The sequence below is a fragment of the Dunckerocampus dactyliophorus genome, chromosome 5 (genome assembly GCF_027744805.1).
Source record: "Dunckerocampus dactyliophorus isolate RoL2022-P2 chromosome 5, RoL_Ddac_1.1, whole genome shotgun sequence".
NCBI lineage: Eukaryota > Metazoa > Chordata > Actinopteri > Syngnathiformes > Syngnathidae > Dunckerocampus > Dunckerocampus dactyliophorus.
In genome coordinates, this window is record NC_072823.1 from 9,112,102 (window position 1) to 9,134,955 (window position 22,854).

General features: G+C 40.4%; 1 protein-coding gene across 1 annotated transcript; it reads left to right on the forward strand.

Annotated features, from left to right (window-relative positions):
• The first annotated feature begins 1,390 nt into the window (after positions 1-1,390).
• slc1a2b (solute carrier family 1 member 2b) lies at positions 1,391-22,139 on the forward strand. The gene is made up of 11 exons (XM_054776347.1): positions 1,391-1,679; positions 4,588-4,727; positions 6,129-6,281; positions 7,735-7,985; positions 9,957-10,104; positions 10,223-10,349; positions 10,512-10,745; positions 10,836-11,030; positions 12,810-12,944; positions 13,434-13,680; positions 18,647-22,139. Exons 1-11 carry the CDS (start codon positions 1,642-1,644, stop codon positions 18,716-18,718), a joined length of 1,740 nt encoding a protein of 579 aa, XP_054632322.1. The 5' UTR covers positions 1,391-1,641; the 3' UTR covers positions 18,719-22,139.
• The last annotated feature ends 715 nt before the right edge of the window (positions 22,140-22,854 follow it).

Genomic DNA, 22,854 nt, shown 5'->3' on the forward strand with positions numbered 1-22,854 from the left:
TGTGAGTGTTGCCAGGACAACCCCTTGTGGTCCTGGCTGCATCGCAGCGGCCCTGAAAGCCAGCACTCAGGGAACCTCCTCACACTGGGAAGGCAGCATAAAATCAGGATAATCGCCGTCGATTACGGCTCACAATGAGCTGCAGCTTCTGAAAGATTCATTCATCCCGGGGAAAAAAGATTCTGTGGAGGGAGAAAGAGAAAGGGCCGTCTTGGTCCCGCTGCCGCTGCTCTCCCACGGTGGGCACAGGCATGACATCAGCGGCCTGAAAGAACCGGCATGCCCATTGCCCTCCCCTCTCACTATATTCTTATCCTCAAATTTGAACCCCCGTCCCACTCCCCCTCGGTTTTCTCACCCCTGCCAGCTTGGATGCAGTGCTTGGCCAGGGAAGTTGGGGCCACTTCCACTGTTTGCATGTGAAACAAAGCCGCTCAGAAGGAAGAGAGAGGAAACGGAGCGCTTCACATGGTACCAGCCAAGAGCAGGGATGGCTGCCTCAGCTTGCCCCATCTCAGGCCCCTCTTTTGGCTGAGAGGAGGGCTGAGAGGAGTCCCCTTGTAACCCCTTCCTCTCTGTGCCCCCACTCTCATATAAAAAATGCTACCTTTTCCAGAGAAAGCCTTTCGAATGCGTATGACATGTCAAGGGATTAAGGATGAGGGATTTCTCATGACACAACCTTTGCCGACAAAGATGACATTCCACCGGCTTTTGTTGTACAGCCGGCCGTTTGTTTGGAGAGGAAATAGCTTTCCAACACATTTCCCTAATTAGAATAATGTGATACTGCTGAATGCAGCGAAGTCCCATGCTGCTGGGAGACGCGAGAGAAATCAGCGTGACTCGGTCCTCACATGAATCACGATGGTCATTTGTTCTCTCAGGCTCAAGCGCTGGTCGTTTTTTGCTGGGGTTTACAAAGACATGAATTGAATTGATGGTTAGCCTTCATGTATAATAAGCATTTATATAACTCACTGTGTGGCATGTGCATTTGGTCTTTATCGCCAGGGAGACACCATATATTGTTGCATAATCAGAGAGAACTGTAAACATGGACCGCCCATCTGCTGTCCATCAGGATGGCAGACATTACTGATGGTAAATCGGCATTTTCAGTAAAAGGTCTGCATATTGTGCCATTAGCAGGCATGATTATGACCATATTCCATTGAGGTGGATCAGTCTTAGACTGGGGATTACTATGTCCAATGGAGGCTCCTAGGGATTGTACTTGTAAGCTCGGATATTAACTCCTCCCTCCACTTTTTATTTATTTATCTGGGTTTGTTATTATCTGTGTTTGAGCAGGGAATGTTGGTGGTGGAGTCAGGGGGTGGGGGCTGAGCTAGAGGGTGGGGGGCTGCAGACTTCAGGATGGGGCAATGCAGGTGGCCCCAACAGTGACTTGGTCAGTGGTCTGGTCTGAGTGGACTTCTCCTCTGTGGGTGCTTAGGAAGAGTTGATGGACATCTGAGAGCTCCCATAGCAGACCTCTGGTGTCTACCCGCCAAGAGCCATACTTGGGAACCTATCATCTGCTGCTAGATATTTTTTCTTTTTTCAATGGAGGATTTGAGATGTTCCTGAAACTGATGCACTACTGAATACCAAAGTCTGGAGAAGTGATCCTGGTCAATGTACATCGCTCTTACCTCAACATCACATGAAATGAAGTAAGTAATTCTGTAAAGTCAGGACTGAGTGGTATCATTTTAAACTTACAGTTATTGAAGACCTTCCACACTACTGCTGTTTTATTCAGAACATGATCAATTATTCACCTCTTTTTGAGTACAATTAATCTGACTGACAGCTCAGCCAAGATTAATTGATGTACTCATGTAACACTTTTCCCACTTGTGTGTGTGTGTGTGTGTGTGTGTGTGTGTGTGTGTGACAGAGAGAACGCAGAATGTGCATAACAGGAGCACTGATTTATTTACTTCCTGTGCATTTATTTATGTCATCCCTGAGATAGTTGTTGTCTGAGAAGTACACAATATTATATTCAATTTTATTTCATTTGGTTTTCTGTAATACTCAAAACTCAAACAAAGTTAGCATCTAATACAATAAGTAAATTAAATTAAATGCACAATTATTCATACACTGAAGGCATTCATACGCTGAAGTTAAAGTGCAAATGTTATGAAAGGGCATATTTTAGCTAGAAATTAATGAAAAAATAATTATCCAAACGTGTAAAAAAAAAAAAAAAGGTGTCTTGGCTAGTAATGGTAATGGTTAGTTTACTTTGAACATGCGTAACAAAATGACAATAAGGAACGTAATGTGGTTACAGGTGTGGTTAAAGGAATAGGAAGACGTTCATTTTTAAATCCTAAACTTTCTTCAGGTCTCAGCACTGATAAATAGTTTATGCAATTTAAAAGGGAAAGGAAATAATAGCGTATAATAAATAGTAAGCTTAGTAAATAATGAAAACGCTGACAGAAACATTGTATAATGAATGAAAAAATCCAGAGTGTATCATAAATACAGTAATAACCTTTTAAATAACAAGGAATGACCCCAAGCAGAATAACTGATATCAGACTAACAGCATTTTGCGTCCTTCTTGTACCTTGTCAAAAAAGTTGTGTTCGTGTCATTTCTTAACCTGGCTCATTTAGTAGATTGCATGTGTTTTTTTAGTCAGTCCGTTGCATAATTTTACTCGTGCATGATTTTAGATGTTTGAAAATGTACCCTTACATGTTTTTTTTCCAATTTTAGGGGTAGAAGGTTTGTGTGTTCTCTATAACCAGCATTATGTACTATCCCAAATGGTCCTTTTTCAGTACGATTAATATTGAATTCATTGAAAATTACATATATTCATGTAATTTATGTTATTTTTTTACTCTGAAAATGCACTAAACATTCTTTCTCCAGCTCACACTGTCGTGTGTCTGGGTGAGAGAAGGTCTCACGAGAAGATCATGACAGAATAATATCCGACCTCTATGACTTTTAACATCTGCTCCCTCGCTTCAGGCTGCTAAAAATAATGAAACGAAGGGCTAAAAAATGTAATTACCTGCTCTCATCACTCTTATGGAATGGGAGCTGCCGTCCTGCTCATTTTTCAACTCTTTTTTTTCCAGCACTTTTCAGCAATTCAATTTGTATGACACACAAAAACACGCAGATTTGAATTTCAATGGAAAGGATTCGCCTGCTGTTTGCATGTTCTTTCTGTATTTCACACTTCACTTTGAAGTTAATAAGAAGAGATAGGAACACTCCATCTGTGTGCCTGGAAGCTTCCCAGGTGGTCTTTCTATAGTCAATCTTACAGCAATACACAAAGCTTGAGGAGCCATTGTGAGTGTGCGTGTGTGTGTAACAATATACAATTATTAGTGACTACTTATACACCAACCAGTAAGACCATAAAAAGCCCTTTGATTGTCAGGAATGTTTCACAAGGTGGCGGACGCCTGCGCGGCCTTTCATCACTATTGAAAAGAAACATTTGACAGCAGCTTGATTTCTAAGTGCTTCATTTCACAGAAATTAAGATATGACGCAACTTTCACGTCACACTCAGCTGTTAGGGGGAGGATAGGAGGACACCTAAATAATAATGTCCTACAGTACACAAGGGGTGAAGTGAAAGGTCGGGACCACATCATTTTTTCACTGCCATTGCCATGGACCTCTGAAGACATTTCCATCTCTTGTCATCTATACATAGTTGTACACCTGCATTAGTGACTGGTTCCTGACACAGCTGGCTGTCTCCTTGCATTCACATAATGGAAGAGCAGACAAATGCCTCCGGAAATGACTTCTCATTGAATTAATAAGGCTGTGTGACTAATCTGCCTCATTCTGCCACCGTATTTGAGGTTTTGTATGATTTCAATTATGCCGTCATGCAGTCATCTGTGTTAATTGAGCACTTTTAAGGGTTGTCTTCTTCTGTCACTTAATTATCTATCCCTTACGCGTAGTACTGGTCACCGGATGGTAGTTGCCGAAACACTGAAAACCTTTACTTAAAATAGCAAAACAAGCCACGCATTTAATGTTCTTAGTAAAATACAGAGAACAAACTACAGTGCTGCTGTAACAAAAAACATATTGCAATAATAATACAATCCAGTGCATTATTGTTGAACAGGCAGCGTTTATTTCAGGGCTGGTGTCATGGATCATGCTGCACAAATGGACCTCATAAAATGTCCTGCGAGTTACAAAATGCCACACTAGAGAACATAAAAGAAATGTGCTCTTAATAAACTTGCTGAAGAGGCTGCGACGTTACAGGCAGCAGATTGTCGTCAGCTTCCATCTGCTAGCTGCCATAGCAACCATGAACCATAATATTGGAATGACAGTTCACTATCACACTTGGATGGCTAACAGTAGCTGTTTCGCTCTAAATATATTTCCTTGGAGAGATTGTTTAAGATAACCTGTGCAATCAAATGCTTTTTTTTATGTATGACACCTTTAAGTGGCAGCAGATGACAGGATGTAGCTATCAGATATATACAGTATACAGTATATGTCCAGTTATACTAACTGATGTTGTATTTCTTAACCAATTATGGCATTCTCTCTGTGTCACAGTGCCAACAGTATGCCTAAACAAGTGGAGGTGAGGATGCATGAGAGTCACCTGGAGCCCATAGAGGCCCGGCCTCAGTCCAAATGTGCCAGACTGTGTTCCAAGATGTTCAAGAACCTTCTGCTAACTCTCACCGTCCTTGGTCAGTACCCCTTTTCCGCAGTGCATCTTTCTCCCCTTTCTTTTTCATGCTAAAGCTCCCCCTGTTCAGTTGGCCGCAGCTTGTAAATAATAGGAGCAGCCATCTGTACTGTTTAGACATACCAGACAGTGAGATGACTGGCTGTCCTGACCTTCCTCCCCTCCTCACCACCTGTTGTAATTATAAGCTCTCGGCAGCACTCATCCAGTCACACAAACAGTCTCTGGTGGTGCATAAAAATGATTGTGATTCCAGAAAGCTCACATAAAAGGCGGCTTTTTCTTGACAGGAGGCAAGAATGCATGACCTGCAGCCACATATCGCGTTTGCATTGTAGTGTCTGGCCCCCTCTGTCACCACCATATATGCAAACGCATGCATGGGTTGAAAATGCACGGGTGCATATATAATGTGGGTATTTGTGCACTCGCTGGCATGTTTGAGCATGTGTACATCTCACCCTACTTGGAAGGACTCTCACGATTCAAGTGAGCCAGCAGCATCATTGATCATCTGTCACCGGGTGCAAAAGGGCCTGAATGGGGAACTTGCAAATGGGCCAAAGAGAAGGCATAGGAAATCAAGCGCCATCCAAAAACACTTGCACGTCAAGAATCCACAGGATGCTGCTGGAGGATGGATGGAGGACAGCTTACAAAAGATGGAAGGCGTTCCATTCCAGCGTGTGTTATAAAACAACCTCTTGGGCTGTGTGGTCTTTGGCAGTTGAGGTCGAAGGGGAGGAAGTGCGGCACTGGGTTGGGGGGTTATGGAGGGGAGATTTAGCGGTGTCTGGCCAAACCCCAGCGCCAGCAGGGTGGGAGGGTTTACAATTCTCACTTTTTTGTGGGTCAGAAAACAGGTAAAAGAAGCAAAATATTATCGTGACATATAACCAATTACAATAAAGTCCAATACTGCAAGTTGTATGGCATCCCAAAATCTGTGACTGTCTTTGTGTCCAGCTGCCTTCCTGTGCGACATGCACACAGAAAATAATTGTTTTGAGCCCATTGCCTTCCCAGGCCGTGGTTACCAAGCTCGCAATGTCACTTATGTTGCATTATAAGCGCCAGTCAGTCAAAAACATTCTCCACCCACTTCAGTACCGACAAAAATGTCATTACTTTAACTGCTGCCTGTCAATGCATTCTTTGAGCCTCCATTGTGTGCACATCAGTGCTTGTCACTTCTTGTGTGACTGCAGCTTCTTAATGTAGCGTACAAATTGTTTTTTTTAACGGAGGAAACGATTGTTCATTTTAGCTTCACATCTCTGTTCAGTAGAGCTAGAGTTGTAACTGAATTGTAAATGAAATATAACCCACAGTATATTAAGGTATGGTTTTGGTTAAGCTGTTGACGACTACTACTACTGCTGTCTTTGTGCTTCTACTTCAGGTGTGATCTTAGGGGCAGTGTCAGGGATGTTGCTTCGTGTTGCCTCCCCAATTCACCCAGACATTGTCATGGTGATTGCCTTTCCTGGAGATATCCTCATGAGGATGCTGAAGATGCTGATCCTGCCTCTTATCATCTCTAGTTTAATCACAGGTACTCCTGTACATTTGTTATTTCCTAAGTGTCCTTACTCGTCACATACTTCACTGCTATGACGTAATAGATATAAACTCATGGGGCACTTAATTAGATACACCTGGACGTGGTACACAGGGAAATGCTGCCTTTCAAAAATAGTCAGCTTTTTTGGGGAAATCTTGATGATTTTAGTAATAATGTCTGAATCTATCGATGGAATTAGTACATTAGCACACTAAATTTGATCTGGAGTCAAAGGCAGGTATCACAAAAAACTAGGGCTGTGAAAAAATAACGCGTTAACGGTGGTGACTAATTTATTTCATTAATTGCGTTCGATTTTTTTGTGTAATTAACGCATGAACACCAGCGCAAGCACTCCTCTCTGTTGTGACGGCAGGCGGAAGGACAGTGGCGCGTCCCCACACGTTCACACAGACGTCTGATGCTCTTTAATAACGTCATTCTGACCTGAACACATCAACAGCAGTACAATTCCAACACGGTATACTGTATGTATCTCCAACTCACACACGTCTCTAGTCTGTTCATCCCCGGAACGACACTTCCTCATTACAAGAACGCGAGATGCATTCAGGCACACTCTGAACATCACGTGAACGGCTTTATAATGCGTGTGTGTTTGGGTGTAAATAAACAGGATGATAAGGAAAAAGATGAAGTCGACATTCTCATCACTTCTTAATTCGGATGTGCAATTTTCTACATTGAAGTATGCTGGAAAATAAAAAAAAAAAGTAAATTCACCATAAATTACGTGATGACTTTGAACGCAACCCCCCATTGCTCATAATAACACGGTTTAAAGTGTGATTCAAATGTTCTATTATGTTAAAGAGACTAGTACTAGACAAATTGATTTTTAGACTTGTGTGGTATCTTTTAGCTTGATTGACATATTTAGTTCATTCGGAGCTGTTAATACATACAAATATATATAATCTTGTTTTTTGTCTTTCTGTCAATTAAATACAGTAAAATTGGCATATTTCAGACATAGTTGATAATGGTGATTAATCATGATTAATTCATTTTAAAACTGCGATTAATCTGATTAAAATTTATAATCATTTGACAGCCCTACAAAAAACACAAGATATCATCTACAGGTATCACAGATGACAGTACAGCCCATAAGACAACACAGAAAATATCACACTATGTACACATAAATACACATTTCCCACAATAAAACTAGTATATTTGCTCTGCACTGCAATGGTGCTATGTGCAGTATAGTTATAGTTAGTTATATTTACTGTATGTGAGGCAGAATTTTATACAGCTCGTGTGGATGATCCCAATTGGATTTGGACATAGATTTTGTTGAGGCTGGTGAGTGTATAATTTCAAAAGATATACATTTTGAGACATGCTCTGCCACGTTCAACATTCACATTTTAGGTATGAACAGGTAAGAACACACTCTCTCGTTCCCTGGCTACAGGTCTGGCGGGTTTGGATGCAAAATCTAGTGGCCGTCTGGGAACCAGGGCGATGGTCTACTACATGAGCACCACCATTATTGCCGCCATCTTGGGAGTCATCCTGGTGTTAGTCATCCATCCAGGCAACCCCAAACTGAAGGAGAATCTGGGAGAGGGCGAGAAAAATGATGATGTGTCCAGCTTGGATGCCTTTTTTGATTTAATCAGGAACCTGTTCCCCGAGAACCTGGTGCAGGCTTGTTTCCAACAGGTAGGACAACAGTCGGGTGAAAAGCAAAGGCTAGTGCTGGAATACTCACAAGACGGTGTGCATTCAAGGGATTGTATGCAGCTCGCTCCACAAAATGTTTTTGTATTTTTCAACAACTACAAATTAAACTGCATTAAAATGGTCGGAAACGTCCGTTCGGCCTGAATGAAATAACTGGCATTCATGGCCATCACTCACCGTCACGCGTGCACATACACAAAAGCAGTTTCAGGGAATCGACCAACAATTTGGAGTCATTGTGTGGTTCTGGAATCAAAAGAGCCATTTTCCTCCTCTTCCAGTCAAGAAAAATAGTCTGGTGGCACAAAACATTACACAGCTTATAAACTTTGAAAAGTTGGAATCTTTTTTTTAATTTTACCTGTTTCAACAACACAATTTAAAAGAAATGAAAGGCCTACTTTGGAATTATTAAAAAAAAAAAATCACAGAGCAAATGAGCTGACCTCTGCATTGACACACAATGTGAACTTCAGAGTATTTGCTTGTTATTTCTTCGGTTCAGACGATAACTAAAGTGACACTGATTCAAAATCAGAAATATGGTGTAATGTCCATGATATGCGTTACGATTCCGTTTTCTACTGATCTATTTTGTCGAATCAATACACTTTGGGGAGCTATTGTTTTAAATTTTTTTTATTGTGTCCTCTCTAACAATGCTTTGAACACCACAGTGCTGAGTTTGAAGCAGGGTCCGCCCCCGAGCTTTGTTACGTGCAAAGTCATCATTACGTCACGTCCTGGTCAGCCCAACAACAAAAATGTTAAGCTGCTAAAAAAAAAAAAAAAAAAGTCACAGAAAAAGCATCACCATCGTAAATTGTGAGAGAGTGCACATTAGTGCGTAAAGAAATGGTGAGGCACTTGTTAATTGCCTTGAAGCACATGTAAAAATATCAAAATTGTTTTTTTCAAAACCTTTGACTTAAAACTCATTTGCTTACTCATACAAAGTGCAAATCGAGCATTTATCAAACAAAAGTGATAAGTCAATAAATTTGAGTATTCTCTTTATGTAAATGCTACAATTGAGATTCGGTAAACAGTGCTCTGCTGCCATCAAATTCACTAAGTCCCCAACTTACGAACACAGTTGGTTCCAGACGACCGTTCTTATGTCGAATTGTTCTTAAGTAGGGGAAAAGGTAATATTACCAATGATATAGGTACTACATATATGTGTATACTGTATGTGTATGTATGTAAATATAAGTTTGGATGCAGTAGTAATATTAAACGAGGATAATTAATGAAAAAAACAATAATAAAAATGATATAATAATACGTAATAATAAATGTGTGAGTGTGAGTGGTCGAGCATACGTCGTGCTGGAGTTGGAGGAGGAGATATTGAAAAAAAAGGACAAATCGTCGTCGTCCTTAGACTCTTCTAAAAGAGGTAGTGTTCTGTGGGTGGTGTAGAATTAAGCAGGCCTATTAACTCTTCATAAACTTTAATCACACGCTCTGTCAGGGTTGCATAATTTAGCTTTCCATTTAGCTTTATCTTTCCAGCGTTTAACTCTTCCTCTGTTGGTCCCATTAGCTCTAACGCTGCCTCTGTTGGTCCCATTAGCAGTGTCACAGTGCCCTCTACTGGTCAAGCATGTACAGTAGCAGTATAAATACTGATTGAGCGACTACAAGGCAAAATAAAATAAAATATAGACCGGTCGGCTTGTGTTCGTATCCGCGAATGTTTGCTAGTCGGGTGTTCGTAAGTTGGGGACCTAGTGTATACCGAAATGTGATATGTGATATGTGGCAAGAAAATACCAATTTTTATTTTTGCATGCTATGCCACGATTTCGGTACCCTTTTCAGGAGAATGACCCTTAATCATTTGTTAATCTAAGAATATGAACTACATATTGAAGCATAAGAACAAAACACAAGCTCTATACCCACAATCCAGAATCACTGATGTATGTTGAATTTTCACCCTAGATCCAGACGGTGACTAAGAAGGTGGAAGTGGTTGTCGAGGAGAATGTTAATGCCACCACCATGGAGGGCCTACTGGCTAATATTACCAAGGAGCCTCAGTTTGTCGTCAAAAAGTCCTTGCAGTTCAAGAGTGGCATGAATGTTCTGGGTTTGTATTATGTTTAAAAAAAAAAAAATGTGTTGACAGTGAGAGTTGGGTTTTCATTTCCCTCTCTTGTCCACTTGAATTGTCAATGTCTGACAGTTTGGGTATTTTTCTCTCACAGGTCTGATTGGTTTCTTTATTGCCTTTGGCATCTGCATGGGCAAGATGGGCGAGAGGGCCAGAATGATGATTGATTTCTTCAACATCCTCAATGAGATTGTGATGAAACTTGTCATCATGATCATGTGGTTAGTGTCACAAAATACTACCAATTAATTTGAACTCATTCGCTGCGTATTGATGTTTAGGGTTTGATCATATTAAATAAGTAACGATTCTGGGATCTGTCAAACAGATACACTGAGATTATCATACAATTAAAATCCAAGCCTTGTTGCTTTTTATTCCAGGTATTCTCCCTTTGGTATTGCTTGCCTGATCTGTGGTAAGATCATCTCCATCAAAGACTTGGAGGTGGTGGGCAGGCAACTGGGCATGTACATGGTCACTGTGATCATTGGCCTCATCATTCACGGAGCTATCTTCCTGCCCAGCATCTATTTTGTTATTGTCAGGAAGAATCCCTTCAAATTCTTCTTGGGAATATTCCAGGCCTGGATCACTGCCCTGGGAACTGCCTCAAGGTCAGCATTAAAGAACATGCATACCTGTATCCATACATGTCTCTTAAGGTTCAGAATATTTCGATAAACTGTTTTTTTTTTCTCCTCCAGTGCTGGCACCCTACCTGTCACTTTCCGCTGTCTGGAGGAGAATTTAGGAATTGACAAAAGAGTCACTCGGTTCGTGCTTCCAGTCGGTGCCACCATCAACATGGACGGAACTGCTCTGTACGAGGCCGTGGCTGCCATCTTTATTGCCCAGATGAACGGTGTCCACCTGGACCCTGGTCAGATTGTCACTGTCAGGTCAGAAAGTAGACATTGTGGCAAATCAGTGTGTTTAATACCCAAATCACCATGAAATCCTTTAAAATTACAGATTGCTGTCAACCTCTTACTTTAATTCTTGATTTTACACAGAAATTCTAGATACTTCTGGGTTTCCAGTTTTTGGGAAGGCCCTCTTCTTTTTCATCATGACTGTGCCTCATTGCACAGGCAATGTCCATAAAGACATGTTTGAATGAGTGATGTGGAAGAAACTTGTTCACAAGTGAGGGAAGGATGGAATGCGAGATCGACAGGCGAACTGGTGCGGCGTAGTGATGTGGACTCTGCATCCACTCATTGTGGTGAAGAGTAGAAGAATTTACCGGTCAATCTACGTTTCTACCCACACCCATGGTCATGACCTTTGGGTAGTGACCGAAAGGACAAGATTGCAGGTACAAGCAGACGAAATGAGTTTTCTCCGTAGGATGGCTGGGCTCCCTTAGAGGTACGGTGAGAAGCATTGTCATCCGGGAGAAACTCGAAGTAGAACCTCTGCTCCTTCGCATTGAGAGGAGCCAGATGAGGTGGCTTGGGCATCTGGTCAGGATGCCTCCCAGATGCCTCCTTGGGGAGGTGTTCAGCGCACGTCCGACCAATAGAAGGCCTCGGGGAAGACCCAGGACACGTTGGAGAGACTATGCTTCTCAACTGGTGCGAGAACGCCTCAGGATCTGCCGGGAGGAGCTGAACAAAATGGCCGGGAGAGGGAAGTCTGGGCTTCCCTGCTTAGGCTGCTGCCCCCTGCGGATGAGCAGTAGAAGATGGATGGATGGATGTGGAAGAAACTGAGAGCCCTGACCTCAACCCTTTCCACGACATCTAGGATGAACTAGAACAGAGATTATGTGCCAGACTCTATCGTCTAATATCAATGACACCTGACCTCAAAATGTTCTTCTACTGTAGATAAATGGACACAAATTCCCATAGACACACTTCATAATCTTGTATAACGTCCTTTTAGATGACCTTCTAAAGCTATAAAGGGGAGACCAACTTATGATTTTATTTTCTATAGGTCTAATGCTTTGATATCCCAATATGTTACATTTGTATATCAACAGGATCACTAGGATGAGGGCAGGGACACAATTATTGGTCTCAAACCAACCTTTTAAAATCTCAAATAACACAGAGACTGATCTTTCATCATTCAAATGAAACCAATGTAACAACGATGTTCAGCATTTACTGTGATTTGGGGGTTGGCTGCTATAAATGCATCTTTTTTACAATGTTCATTAGAGGTACTCTGCAAAGCACACTATGGTGATAATGTCTAATGTCTACATCAGTTACGAAACAATTGGTTTGTACAATTAAAAACAGACTTTTTTCAAAATTCTCAGGGTATTGAATCGTTTCGCCTCTCATCCGAGCAGGCTTCATCAGGTCATACTCAAAGAATAGATAATCTAGCCTAGTCTGCCTGAAACTGTCCTGTCTCGTAAATTATACAAGGCACAGATCAAATACACACTCGGTTGCTCCATGTTTTTCCATTATAACTGCTATTGGAGTCAAGGCTTTCATTATCATATCGCTCCCCTATTCTTAAATGAGAGAAGTCATCTCTCATATGCGAGGGACTTAACATGTGGTCAAGCATCCACTCTGGTGCCTTTACTCTTCACACAAGCGCCATGCAGAGGCTTCACTTGTGGTTCAGAGTACAGTACTTGATATAGACATGCCACAGTCCTTTTCTATAAATGGAATGTCCATTGATCAGGAGTTGTATTCTTCTTCCAGTCTCACAGCCACATTGGCCAGTGTTGGAGCTGCCAGTATTCCCAGTGCTGGGCTGGTGACGATGCTTTTGATCCTGACCGCTGTGGGGCTGCCAACCCAGGACATCAGTCTGCTGGTTGCTGTTGACTGGCTGCTGTGAGTGTCACAAACACAGACAAAGACAATGTGAAACATCTGCCACTACTACATACTACAGTCCAGTACTTTCTCACACTGCCTGATGTTTTTCTTTCAAGATCTCTTCCAAAATTCAAAATTGATACAATGTATGTTTTAGTTAACTAACAGGTACACAGACACACATTTCCACAATTGCTTGGATTCTTATTTCTGGCCAGTATGCCGAATCCGTGGAGTACAACCTTACAGTCCGTGTCGCATAGGACAACAGGGCAGTCACACCCTATAGATTAAATGGCAGACTAGGGGCTAGCAATGCTGTTCCTAAGGACAGAGAGCTTGACGGGCACATACTGTAAGTCTTGTAGTCATTCATTACGCCACTGAATCTAACTCTGTATTAATTATAACATACATGCTAGAAAGAAGGACTCAACTACTATTCCAGCAGTTTCCACAACTTCCACAGATGTCCATTTTTTTTAAATCATGCAATTTTTTCAGGGACCGGTTCAGGACCTCTGTGAATGTGGTTGGGGACTCCTACGGTGCAGGCATCGTGTACCACATGTCCAAGGCAGAGCTCGAAGAGCTGGATGCGCACACGGCTAAATCAGACGACATCGAAATGATGACAAAGACCCAGTCTTATTACGACGACATGAAGAACCACCACGAAAACAATTCCAACCAGTGCGTCTTAACGCCTACCGCAAATGCTAACACTTCTGTTGTAGTAGATGAATGCAAGGTACAATTAATGCTCACTGATCTAGAGACTTGTATATAAGCATCTGTGTAGTTGCATGCTCACCCTGCATCTCTCTTTCAACTCATACATTGTAACACACTAACTTGATGGAAATGAAGCATGAGCACAATGCATGTTTGTAATTTGAAAAAAGCAGCTTTTGTGTTGTGAATCTACACAAATATAAAAGGCACATCCAAAAGTACTGAAAGGTTGCTCTACAGTAGATCCTTTTCGTTCCACGCCTACCAGCGAGTGGCAGAAATCCATGAGAAAAATGTGTTTTTAACACGCAAACCCTCCTGCTAGCTTGACATGAACGTTCTCTGATTTCAGATCAACATTTGCAACAAAAGTGACTGTTGTAATTACTAGACTAGATTTCGCTCCAGAACTCTCTCGTCAATTGCCATTGTTCACTAGCGACGGAAGCTAACAAGCTGAAGGCTAAATGTACAATCCAGGTTTAAGCCCCAACTATGCCTGACACTCTTATTAAATGCATTTACCGTGTAAATGACTAATGAATGATAATGATGATCGGGATAACAGATGAGTCAAAGTCACAGGCTAGCGCGGTAACCATGCTTACGTCTGTTGTGGAGGCACCTCCACTTCACTCTGAAGCGGCTTGTGGTAGTAAGACGCTCCCCCTTGTCGCACAGCAACTATGGTGCATTCAAGGACCAATGAACAAATACGAAATCTCAACGCATGACGAAAAAACATTATCAGTGGCTCATAAAGACATAAATATGTCAATATTGCGGGCTTTCTTTTGTCAGCGGTGCATGTATGCTGTATATTTTACCTGTATTATCACATATTTAAACATTATTACCGACTTATGGTGAATGAGATGTTTTTACGGCAGAAAAAAATGCCTATTTTCTGACATTTTTTTGGGACCAAAAATCAAATTTGTAGGGCCATAATTGCTGAGTCGGGAATGTGTGGGGATCTACTGTATGCAATTTAAGGACACATTTGACAATAAGGTTTGTTGAGCCCATTGTGGTGTTTATAACCTGTTGTGGATTGGCTCTAAAAGGCATGCAAGACCATCCTCATTACGCCATATGGGGGAATTATTCAACAGTGGTCAAAAGTATCAAAAGTTCATTCTGCGTCCATTTTTCAAAACCTGTTTTAATAAGGTATTGTTCCTCTCATTTGTCTCAGTTCCTGCAGACATTTTTCCTGGGCTCATTCTCTCATGTACTCTGCTATTCATCTAATTATAGGTTATTTTAATTATTAACAGATTTCCAATGGGTCACCTTTTGCAGGCATTTGAAATCCAAAGATGGAAAGTGCTGCAGATAATTAGCGGCTCATATTTTCCCGAGACACATCAACCACATAGTCACTGAGCCATTTCCACACGGGGATTCCTATTTTAGGCAAAAGCTATTTGTGAAGATTGCACCATGTAAAAACACATACAATCCCCTAATTGAATGTGTTTAGGAGTCTATGACAATACATGGGAGTGCTCGTGCATGCATGTTCAGTGAAACACGCATACACGCTATTCATTTTTTAAAGGATGGAACGTGTTGCCTAGTAACGCTGGCACCTGCAATCTGTTTAGTGATAAGTTACATCCACCTTTTAAGGCTCCATTTATCAGTGGACTTATACATATTCATGTGGCACAAAGGCTTGCTATTTCCAGTTTCTCCTCTTTTTTGCTATTTTTGTTAATTTGTTGTCTGTAAATCGTGTGACTCACATTTATAACCTGAGCATGCAAACCACTTTAGTGTGCCTGCACAGTAGCTTAAACATAACACATTCATTCAGCGATGTTTGTGCTATTTTTGTACCACTGTTTTGCATGAAAATGTGTGTGGTTTTGTTCTTTGGTTTTGGTTATTGTAAATGTTTGGTCTGTTCCCAGGTCAGTTACTCCACACAAAGGACTACTATAATCATGTTCACCAGTGGTCCTCCTGGGGTTCCAGCAGACCATCATAGTGTTTGCATATACAGTAATATTGCTGCTATGACCTTTCCAAAGTACAGTACAGTACATTACTGTAGCACCCAAAATGACAAAGAGTGCTCTTGCATAATCACCTGAATGTGGCTTTTATTATGCCACATTAGTACAGTGGGACTTTGGAAGTCAAAGACAATCCGTTCAGGGATAAGGTTCATGCTGCCTTGCGATTGGCTGGCGACCAGTCCACGGTGTACCTCGCCCGAAGTCAGCTGGGATAGGCTCCAGCATGCCCCCCGCGGCTCTAATGAGGATAAGTGGCATAGAAAAAGGATGGATGGATAAGGTTCATGCTCCATAGGTTGAGGAGTTGCTATCGTTTATGTATTAGCCGATACCAAATTGGTAGTTTTGAATTGGTAGTGCTTAAACAGTGCCTGAAATGGTACTTAAAATTTTAATACAGACTAGTTTTGTCCACATTTAATGCCTTTTTATTTTTACAGAATTTTGTGACATGCTAGTTGAACAGAATAGTAATTAAAATAGTTTTCCGTCGCCTCATCGCGGTTCAGCTTCCGCTGTTTCACGGGTTTTTAGGGCAATTTTAGTGCTGTTTTTGTTGTTTTGTTTTTTACAGGATATGAACGCTGTTACAAGCCGAGCTTGGCTCTTTAAGAAGAATTAAATTGTGAGAAGTTGAGTGTTGTAGTTCTGCTTTAGCACAGGCAGCGTGTCTCTCTTTATTCTCTCTCTTCTGTCCGCACCGCCCATTGTCTTCTGCGTCCCGATTGGCTGTAGACAATCGTCAATCAATCTCCTTCTTGCCATCTCCTGTTCTGGTCGTGGCTACCAAACTAGCTAATCGTGTGAGCTGCTTGCTAACTGCCAATACTGTAAACAATAGAAGAAAGAGAAGAAGCTAACCGTGCGAGGAACATAGGACGACAGGAGCAAGACGTTTTAACAAGGATACAAAAATGCTACAGCGGAACGGCGCACAGGAGTGAAATACGCATGAGACACTTAATAATTTATTGTATCCAACATAGTAAGTTGATCATTAAACTTCAAATGAAATTTGAACTTTGAAAGCATTTAAACAAGAGCGAAATGTGAAAAAATGTTAATGCCTATCTGAGAAAAGTGTATAAAGTGTATGGTGAGGGGTTTTACAGCCTTAAAATATATATAATAATTGTAAAAAAATATAGTTGGCTACTTCGCGAATTTCACTTATTACTATACTATTCTCCGCCACAGGTTTAATCACAAAAAGTGATCCCATTTTATTCATTTTGATGTGAACGTGTAAAAAGAAATTAACCACTGTTAAAACTCTGCCTTAACATTGTGAACAAAGTCTTATCGTTTTGAAAGTGGGTCAATTCTCCCCCACTTTATTCGAGATTTCGAGAATAATGTTGTAAATTTACAAGAATAATGTCGTAAATTTTATGGGAAAAAAACTCGTAATATTACAAGAATAAAGTCGTAAATTTTATGGGAAAAAAACTCATAATATTACAAGAATAAAGTTGTACATTTATGGCAAAAATTATTTATAACGTGGCAGCAAAACAGAGCAGTTGAGCACAAACAGATGAGCATGTCTAGTCCTTCTCCCGCTTGTGGCGCTCACACTTCTGCCTTTCTTACCCCGCCCCCTCCACATGCCCAAGGCCAAAGGTCACATTTTCATAGCTGTCTCAGGCAATGCCTGTAACATAAAGTTACGAGTTTTTTCTTGTATATTTTCTTGTAAATTTCCGACTTTATTCTCCGAATACTATGAGTTTTTTCTCGTAAATTTACGACTTTATACTCATGAATTACGTGTTTTTTCTCATCAATTTACGACTATTCTTGTAAATTTATGACTTTGTTTACGTAATACTATGAGTTTTTTCTTGTAAAGTTACAACTTTATTCTCATAAATTATATTTTTTTTGAAAAACAATGTACGACTATTCTTGTAAATTTCCGACTTTATTCTCCTAATACTACGAGTTTTTTCTCGTAAATTTACGACTTTATTCTCATGAATTACGTGTTTTTTCTCATCAATTTACGACTATTCTTGTAAATTTATGACTTTGTTTACGTAATACTATGAGTTTTTTCTTGTAAAGTTACAACTTTATTCTCATAAATTATATATTTTTTGAAAAACAATGTACGACTATTCTTGTAAATTTACGACTTTATTCTCGTAATACTATGAGTTTTTTTGCGTAAAGTTACAACTTTATTCTCATAAGTTATGTTTTTTTTTCAAAAAAATGTACGACTATTCCTGTCAATTTATGACTTTATTCTCTTAATTTATGACTTTATTGTCGGAACTTTACAACTTTATTCTTGTAAATTTACGACTTTATTTTCATAAATTTACTACTTTATTCTTGTAAATTTATGACTTTAATCTCGCAATATAACACATTTTTTCTCATAAATTTACGACTTTATTCTGGTAAATTTACGATTTTATTCTCAGAAATTTCCGACTTTATTCTCGTACATTTTCAACCTCATTCTTGTAAATTTTCGACTTTGTTCACGTAATACTACAAATTTTTTCTCAACAATTTACAACTTTATTCACCAAATGTCAGATTTATTTCTTTATTTTTTTAATATGGCGCTAATATTCCGTTGTAAAAAGAGAAACCCACAAGTTAATCCTTGGATAGTCACTGAACCAAAGTACATTGAGGTCTTGCAATAGTAAAGTGAGGAGAGTTTGAACCACCTGATATGCCTTTGAAGTCGTATTTTTCTAAAACAATAAAATAAAAAATGCGTCCAATTCCAAATAACACCTTCAGAGACATTTGACTTTTGAGGTTCCACTGTAGTAAATTCCAAAAGACTAATTAAACGGCCTAAGAGCTGTGCAAACCTGGGTGCCATTTTCCTGGGATGTCAGCAGCCCTGAATGAACTATAATGTAAAACAAGATACGTTGTTTTGTTTTACCTTAAATGTGCTGTTTCGATTTACCTGCTAACTGCTTGCAGGTAACCTCAGCCACAAACGGCTCTGCTGCGGAGTGCACGCTTGTTGAGGAGGAACCATGGAAACAGGAATAATGGCAGCAAAGTGATCCCCTGCTCCTGGGCTCCTCAAGCTTTCCTATCTGGTGAAAAAGGAGTGAATGAAAAAAAATGTCATATGAACAGAACTACTAATTGTTTATAATGTAGGCTAGTTTTCATTTTTAGTAGTCCCTAAGATGTTTTTGTAACTGTCTCCCTGACTGATATGTACGACTACGACTAATTCACTTAACCGTGAAATTATAACAAAGGTACACGCTGCCTGTTAGAGCACAATTATGTCCTTAATAGCAGACTTGCACAACATACTCAAAGGCCGAGGGAGGGAAGGAAGAGAAAACAATACATTGCTTAGTATACACTATTTCTAGCAATACGTTCCACGTCTGCATTTACACAATGCTCAAACCTGGGAGCATTTAATAGGGGAGGAAATTGTCATGGCGACCATTTCCTTGCGTCGCTTCTTTTTTAGCACCATCACAAGCACACCTGCTAAGATCCTAACAAGTCAGAATGCACCTGGCTGCATATAACCTAATATTACCCAGAATTCCTGTGAAGCCACAAATGCCGAGCCGCATATGAGAATATTCACTGGAACATTTAAGCACAAATTACACCATGGAGCCAATTTTATGCCTCTATGTGTTTTCTTGTTTACTCTAGAAAAGGGACGTTTTTCTCCTGTGTTCGACATAAAACCTTTAGACGTGTGTGTGTGTGTGTGTGCGTGTGTGTGTGTGAGAGAGAAAGAGAGTTGGGAATATGAACAAGTGAGTTACTGGGACCAAACGGGCAGGTAAAATGGACTCATAAAGTCCGCAAACTGCCACCGTCACATCACAGGTGACACATTGTCTACATGAATACAATCAATACTTCCTCTAAAGCCCTCATATTTAAAACAAAGCTGGTCACTGCCCACAATGATATAGGGATACCAATCAAGACGGACGGGTGTAAATCCATTATGGCACAAACTAGAAATGATTTGAAGCACAATTGACTTGGCACAAAAATACCGATGAGCCAAAATCATGCGCATATTTGGTTCCAGGAGCTGCAACTGTTCTCAGGCCTTTATGTTTGCTTGTTGATGTTTCCTTCCTCACATTAAGAAAATAGACACTAGCACAACATATCAAATATTTGATTATGAAAACATAGTGCAAATTGCTCATTTTAAAAGGCAAGTATATTAACGTTGGCACATACCTGTACAAAGAGCATACGTGTATGGCATTCCGCCGGTTGACTGATCCTCCACTTGCGTATGGCATTAAAGGCTAAATCAAGTTCTGTGGGGGCACAGAGATGAGAGTAAAGTGCTAAAGTGAGCAGCATTCGGCTGTCAGATGGAATTTATAACATGCACAAATAGAGACAGACCACAGATATTTATACTCAGCCTTGAGGAGCCTTGCAAGATTCTTGTTTTGCCAGATGTACAAAGGCAAACAGTTCCGTATTTTTATCCACCAGAGCTCAAGACTGTTTCTACAAACCCTCGATGCTGCAGCTGTGTGCCCATATCCAAGATTTCACTCATAGCAGGACAGGGGACACTTACAGTATATTTGACTAAAATCCCGTAATAAAATCCACTCTTGTACAAACTCCAACACAAACGGACGTGTGCGCGTCTTCAGTCCGTGTGAGTGACGATTCTGTGATTTCTTCCTCGGTGTTGTGTCTTTCCTGTCTTGTTTCTCTTCATTTGTGCTTGATGACAACCTTGACTTGAAGATGTTTGCGTCACACCGATCGGAAAGACAAATGCATGCGAGAGCAACAATAGAAACGCTAACACGGTCCAGTAAAGTTCCTGAAGCGCACGCTCGGATCAGTCATCGTAACAGGCTTCTATAGCGCACGTTTGGTGTGCACATTTGCATATTAATACACTCAGAGGTTCAAGGTGACAGCATGCTGAAGAGCACATAACACGCCCTTATGACCTTCAGGAACAAAGTCTCTCCGATGAGGAGACCATTGAACACCGTTATGATGAGAGTTGGACCACTGTTACGTTCAAACTCGCTATTTTAGAAGCATGAGTTATATAAAATACAACTTTTTTTTTTGCACCACTATCTTAAAAGCATGATATTTGAAGTGCCTCCTTGCACTTTTGTGTATATATTGTAGTCAACAGTGTTTTGTTGTTGTTTGCTGGATTTCATCTTTTTTTTCTTTCCCTTTTGGGGGAGTGTTGAAACGGTTTGTAGGACTATAGTTTGATCGCTGTTACATTTTACACCTAATCCTTTAGAAAATATATCATATACGTCCCGAGTAGAGCTAGATTAGACAAATTGCAGGAAATTGTGTAACAAACTGCTTGTTTATTCTTTTTTGTATTCTCTAATAATTGTCAACTAGCTGCTTTACTTATCTGTCACTCAACAATATACAGTATAAATATCTTTTTTGTATCTAATGTAAGCCTTTTGAATGTTTGTTCAATGATGATAAGCAGTGTGCATTCATACCATTGTATATACATAGATATATAAATGTTCTGTTCCGTGGCAATACAGAATATCCTGAAGCACAAACATTTGCATGAGGAGGAAAAACAACAAGAGGGTGCGAACGAGAGTAAGAGAGCGAGGGAGGAAGCGTTCCCGGTCTGTCAGAAGGGGCCAACATGACTTACTTTTGGTGTGAGAAAAGTTGTGGAAAAGAAGGTAGAAATTTGCCCTGTACGTAGGCTGGAGTGAACGAACAAATGCCACATTTTCAAATATCACTTTATAGCATTCAGCAAAATTCCTCAGGTGAATCATCTGTTATATCTGTTCCATGACGAAGAACAGCCTTCTCTCATATATAGGCATCGCAAAGGTATCTGACCTGGTGCTTGGATAGTAGCATTATCACCACACTGCTTTTCGGTTCTTTGTTAAAGTGCCACATCACCACCACACATGCAACCTATAGCCAGACTCTGTCATGCCTTCAGCATCCAACATATCCCAGAGTGAACCTGCCTTTACCCGCTTGCCTTTTTTCACATTGTACGCAATGCACAATATGCACAAAAAGCCACCTGATACTTGCTGAGCTAAGGTACTGCTAGGAACGGAAACAACACTCCAGTTAAGAGCCAGTACGTCCATCTCCACACTCGTATTTCTATTGAAATGCGTCTTTTCTGAAAGGAAGCCCTTGAATGGAGGTAACCAACCTGTCGACAAGAACTTGCCTTCCTGATCTTACTTTTCGAGGCCTTCCCTTCTTTGTAAAGCTTTTGCTGTTATTTTGATGTAAAGGCAGAAAGTACGTGTGAGGGAGACATCGAGAAAAAGACACAAAAAAAAAAATACATGAATTCTTTCCTCGATATTATGCTATACATAAAAAAAAATCTTGTTTCTACATATCTAAATGTGCTGTACCTTTGATGTACATATACAAATATCACTAATAAATGTTGATTCATAACTAATATTGGCTGCTGTTTGGTTAACTTTGTTGTTTGTCCATCGTGAAAAGGCACACAGTCCTTTTCAGTCATTCGGTTTGCTTGACTGATAAACACCGAGCAATATTTGCATTTCAAAATGAGGGGCGTTTTCCGACGCAAGAAAAATTCTTCGGCCGAGAAGCTTTGTGAACTGCAGTACTGGAGAAGTTTTTTATTTTTTTAATGAAAGTTAAAATACAGGACTTTTACTTGAACCTATTGAAGAAGGGCAAAATACGGGAGTTTCCCAGGGAAAACGGGAGGGTTGACTGTCGGATTGAAGTCTCCCTGAAAAGCGAATAAAGGACACCTCATTGACAGGATCTTCTTTTGCTGTTTTTATTTATAACTATTTTTATACCATTTTCCTCAAACCTCAATAATTTACTTTATAGTGCAAAATTAACATAATAAAGCAAAAATTCTATTAAAAACAGCCACACTGCAAAGGATTTGATAGGTGAGCGATCAGACACGCTGGCGTCAACTGGCTTAGCATGGCTCAAGTGGTCGTCTCCCAAACTGAAGTTTGCTTGTTTGATCCTCTGTCCTCCTGTGACCACGTCGGAGTATCCTTGGGCAAGATATGGACCCCCCAGTTGCTTCTGCTGCTGCGTCATCAGTAGGTAAATGTGGTAACAGTGTCAAAGCGCTTGGAGGTAGAAAATATGTACAAGCGGAAGTCCATTCCCCATTT

What these genes read in the sequence shown, in the direction of transcription:
- slc1a2b (XM_054776347.1), top strand. Translation starts at nt 1,642, where the DNA reads ATGTACATCGCTCTTACCTCAACATCACATGAAATGAA. An exon ending in CATCTCTAGTTTAATCACAG is followed by an intron (nt 6,282 to 7,734) that starts GTACTCCTGTAC and finishes CCCTGGCTACAG; the next exon opens with GTCTGGCGGGTTTGGATGCA. An exon ending in TGCAGGCTTGTTTCCAACAG is followed by an intron (nt 7,986 to 9,956) that starts GTAGGACAACAG and finishes TTTTCACCCTAG; the next exon opens with ATCCAGACGGTGACTAAGAA.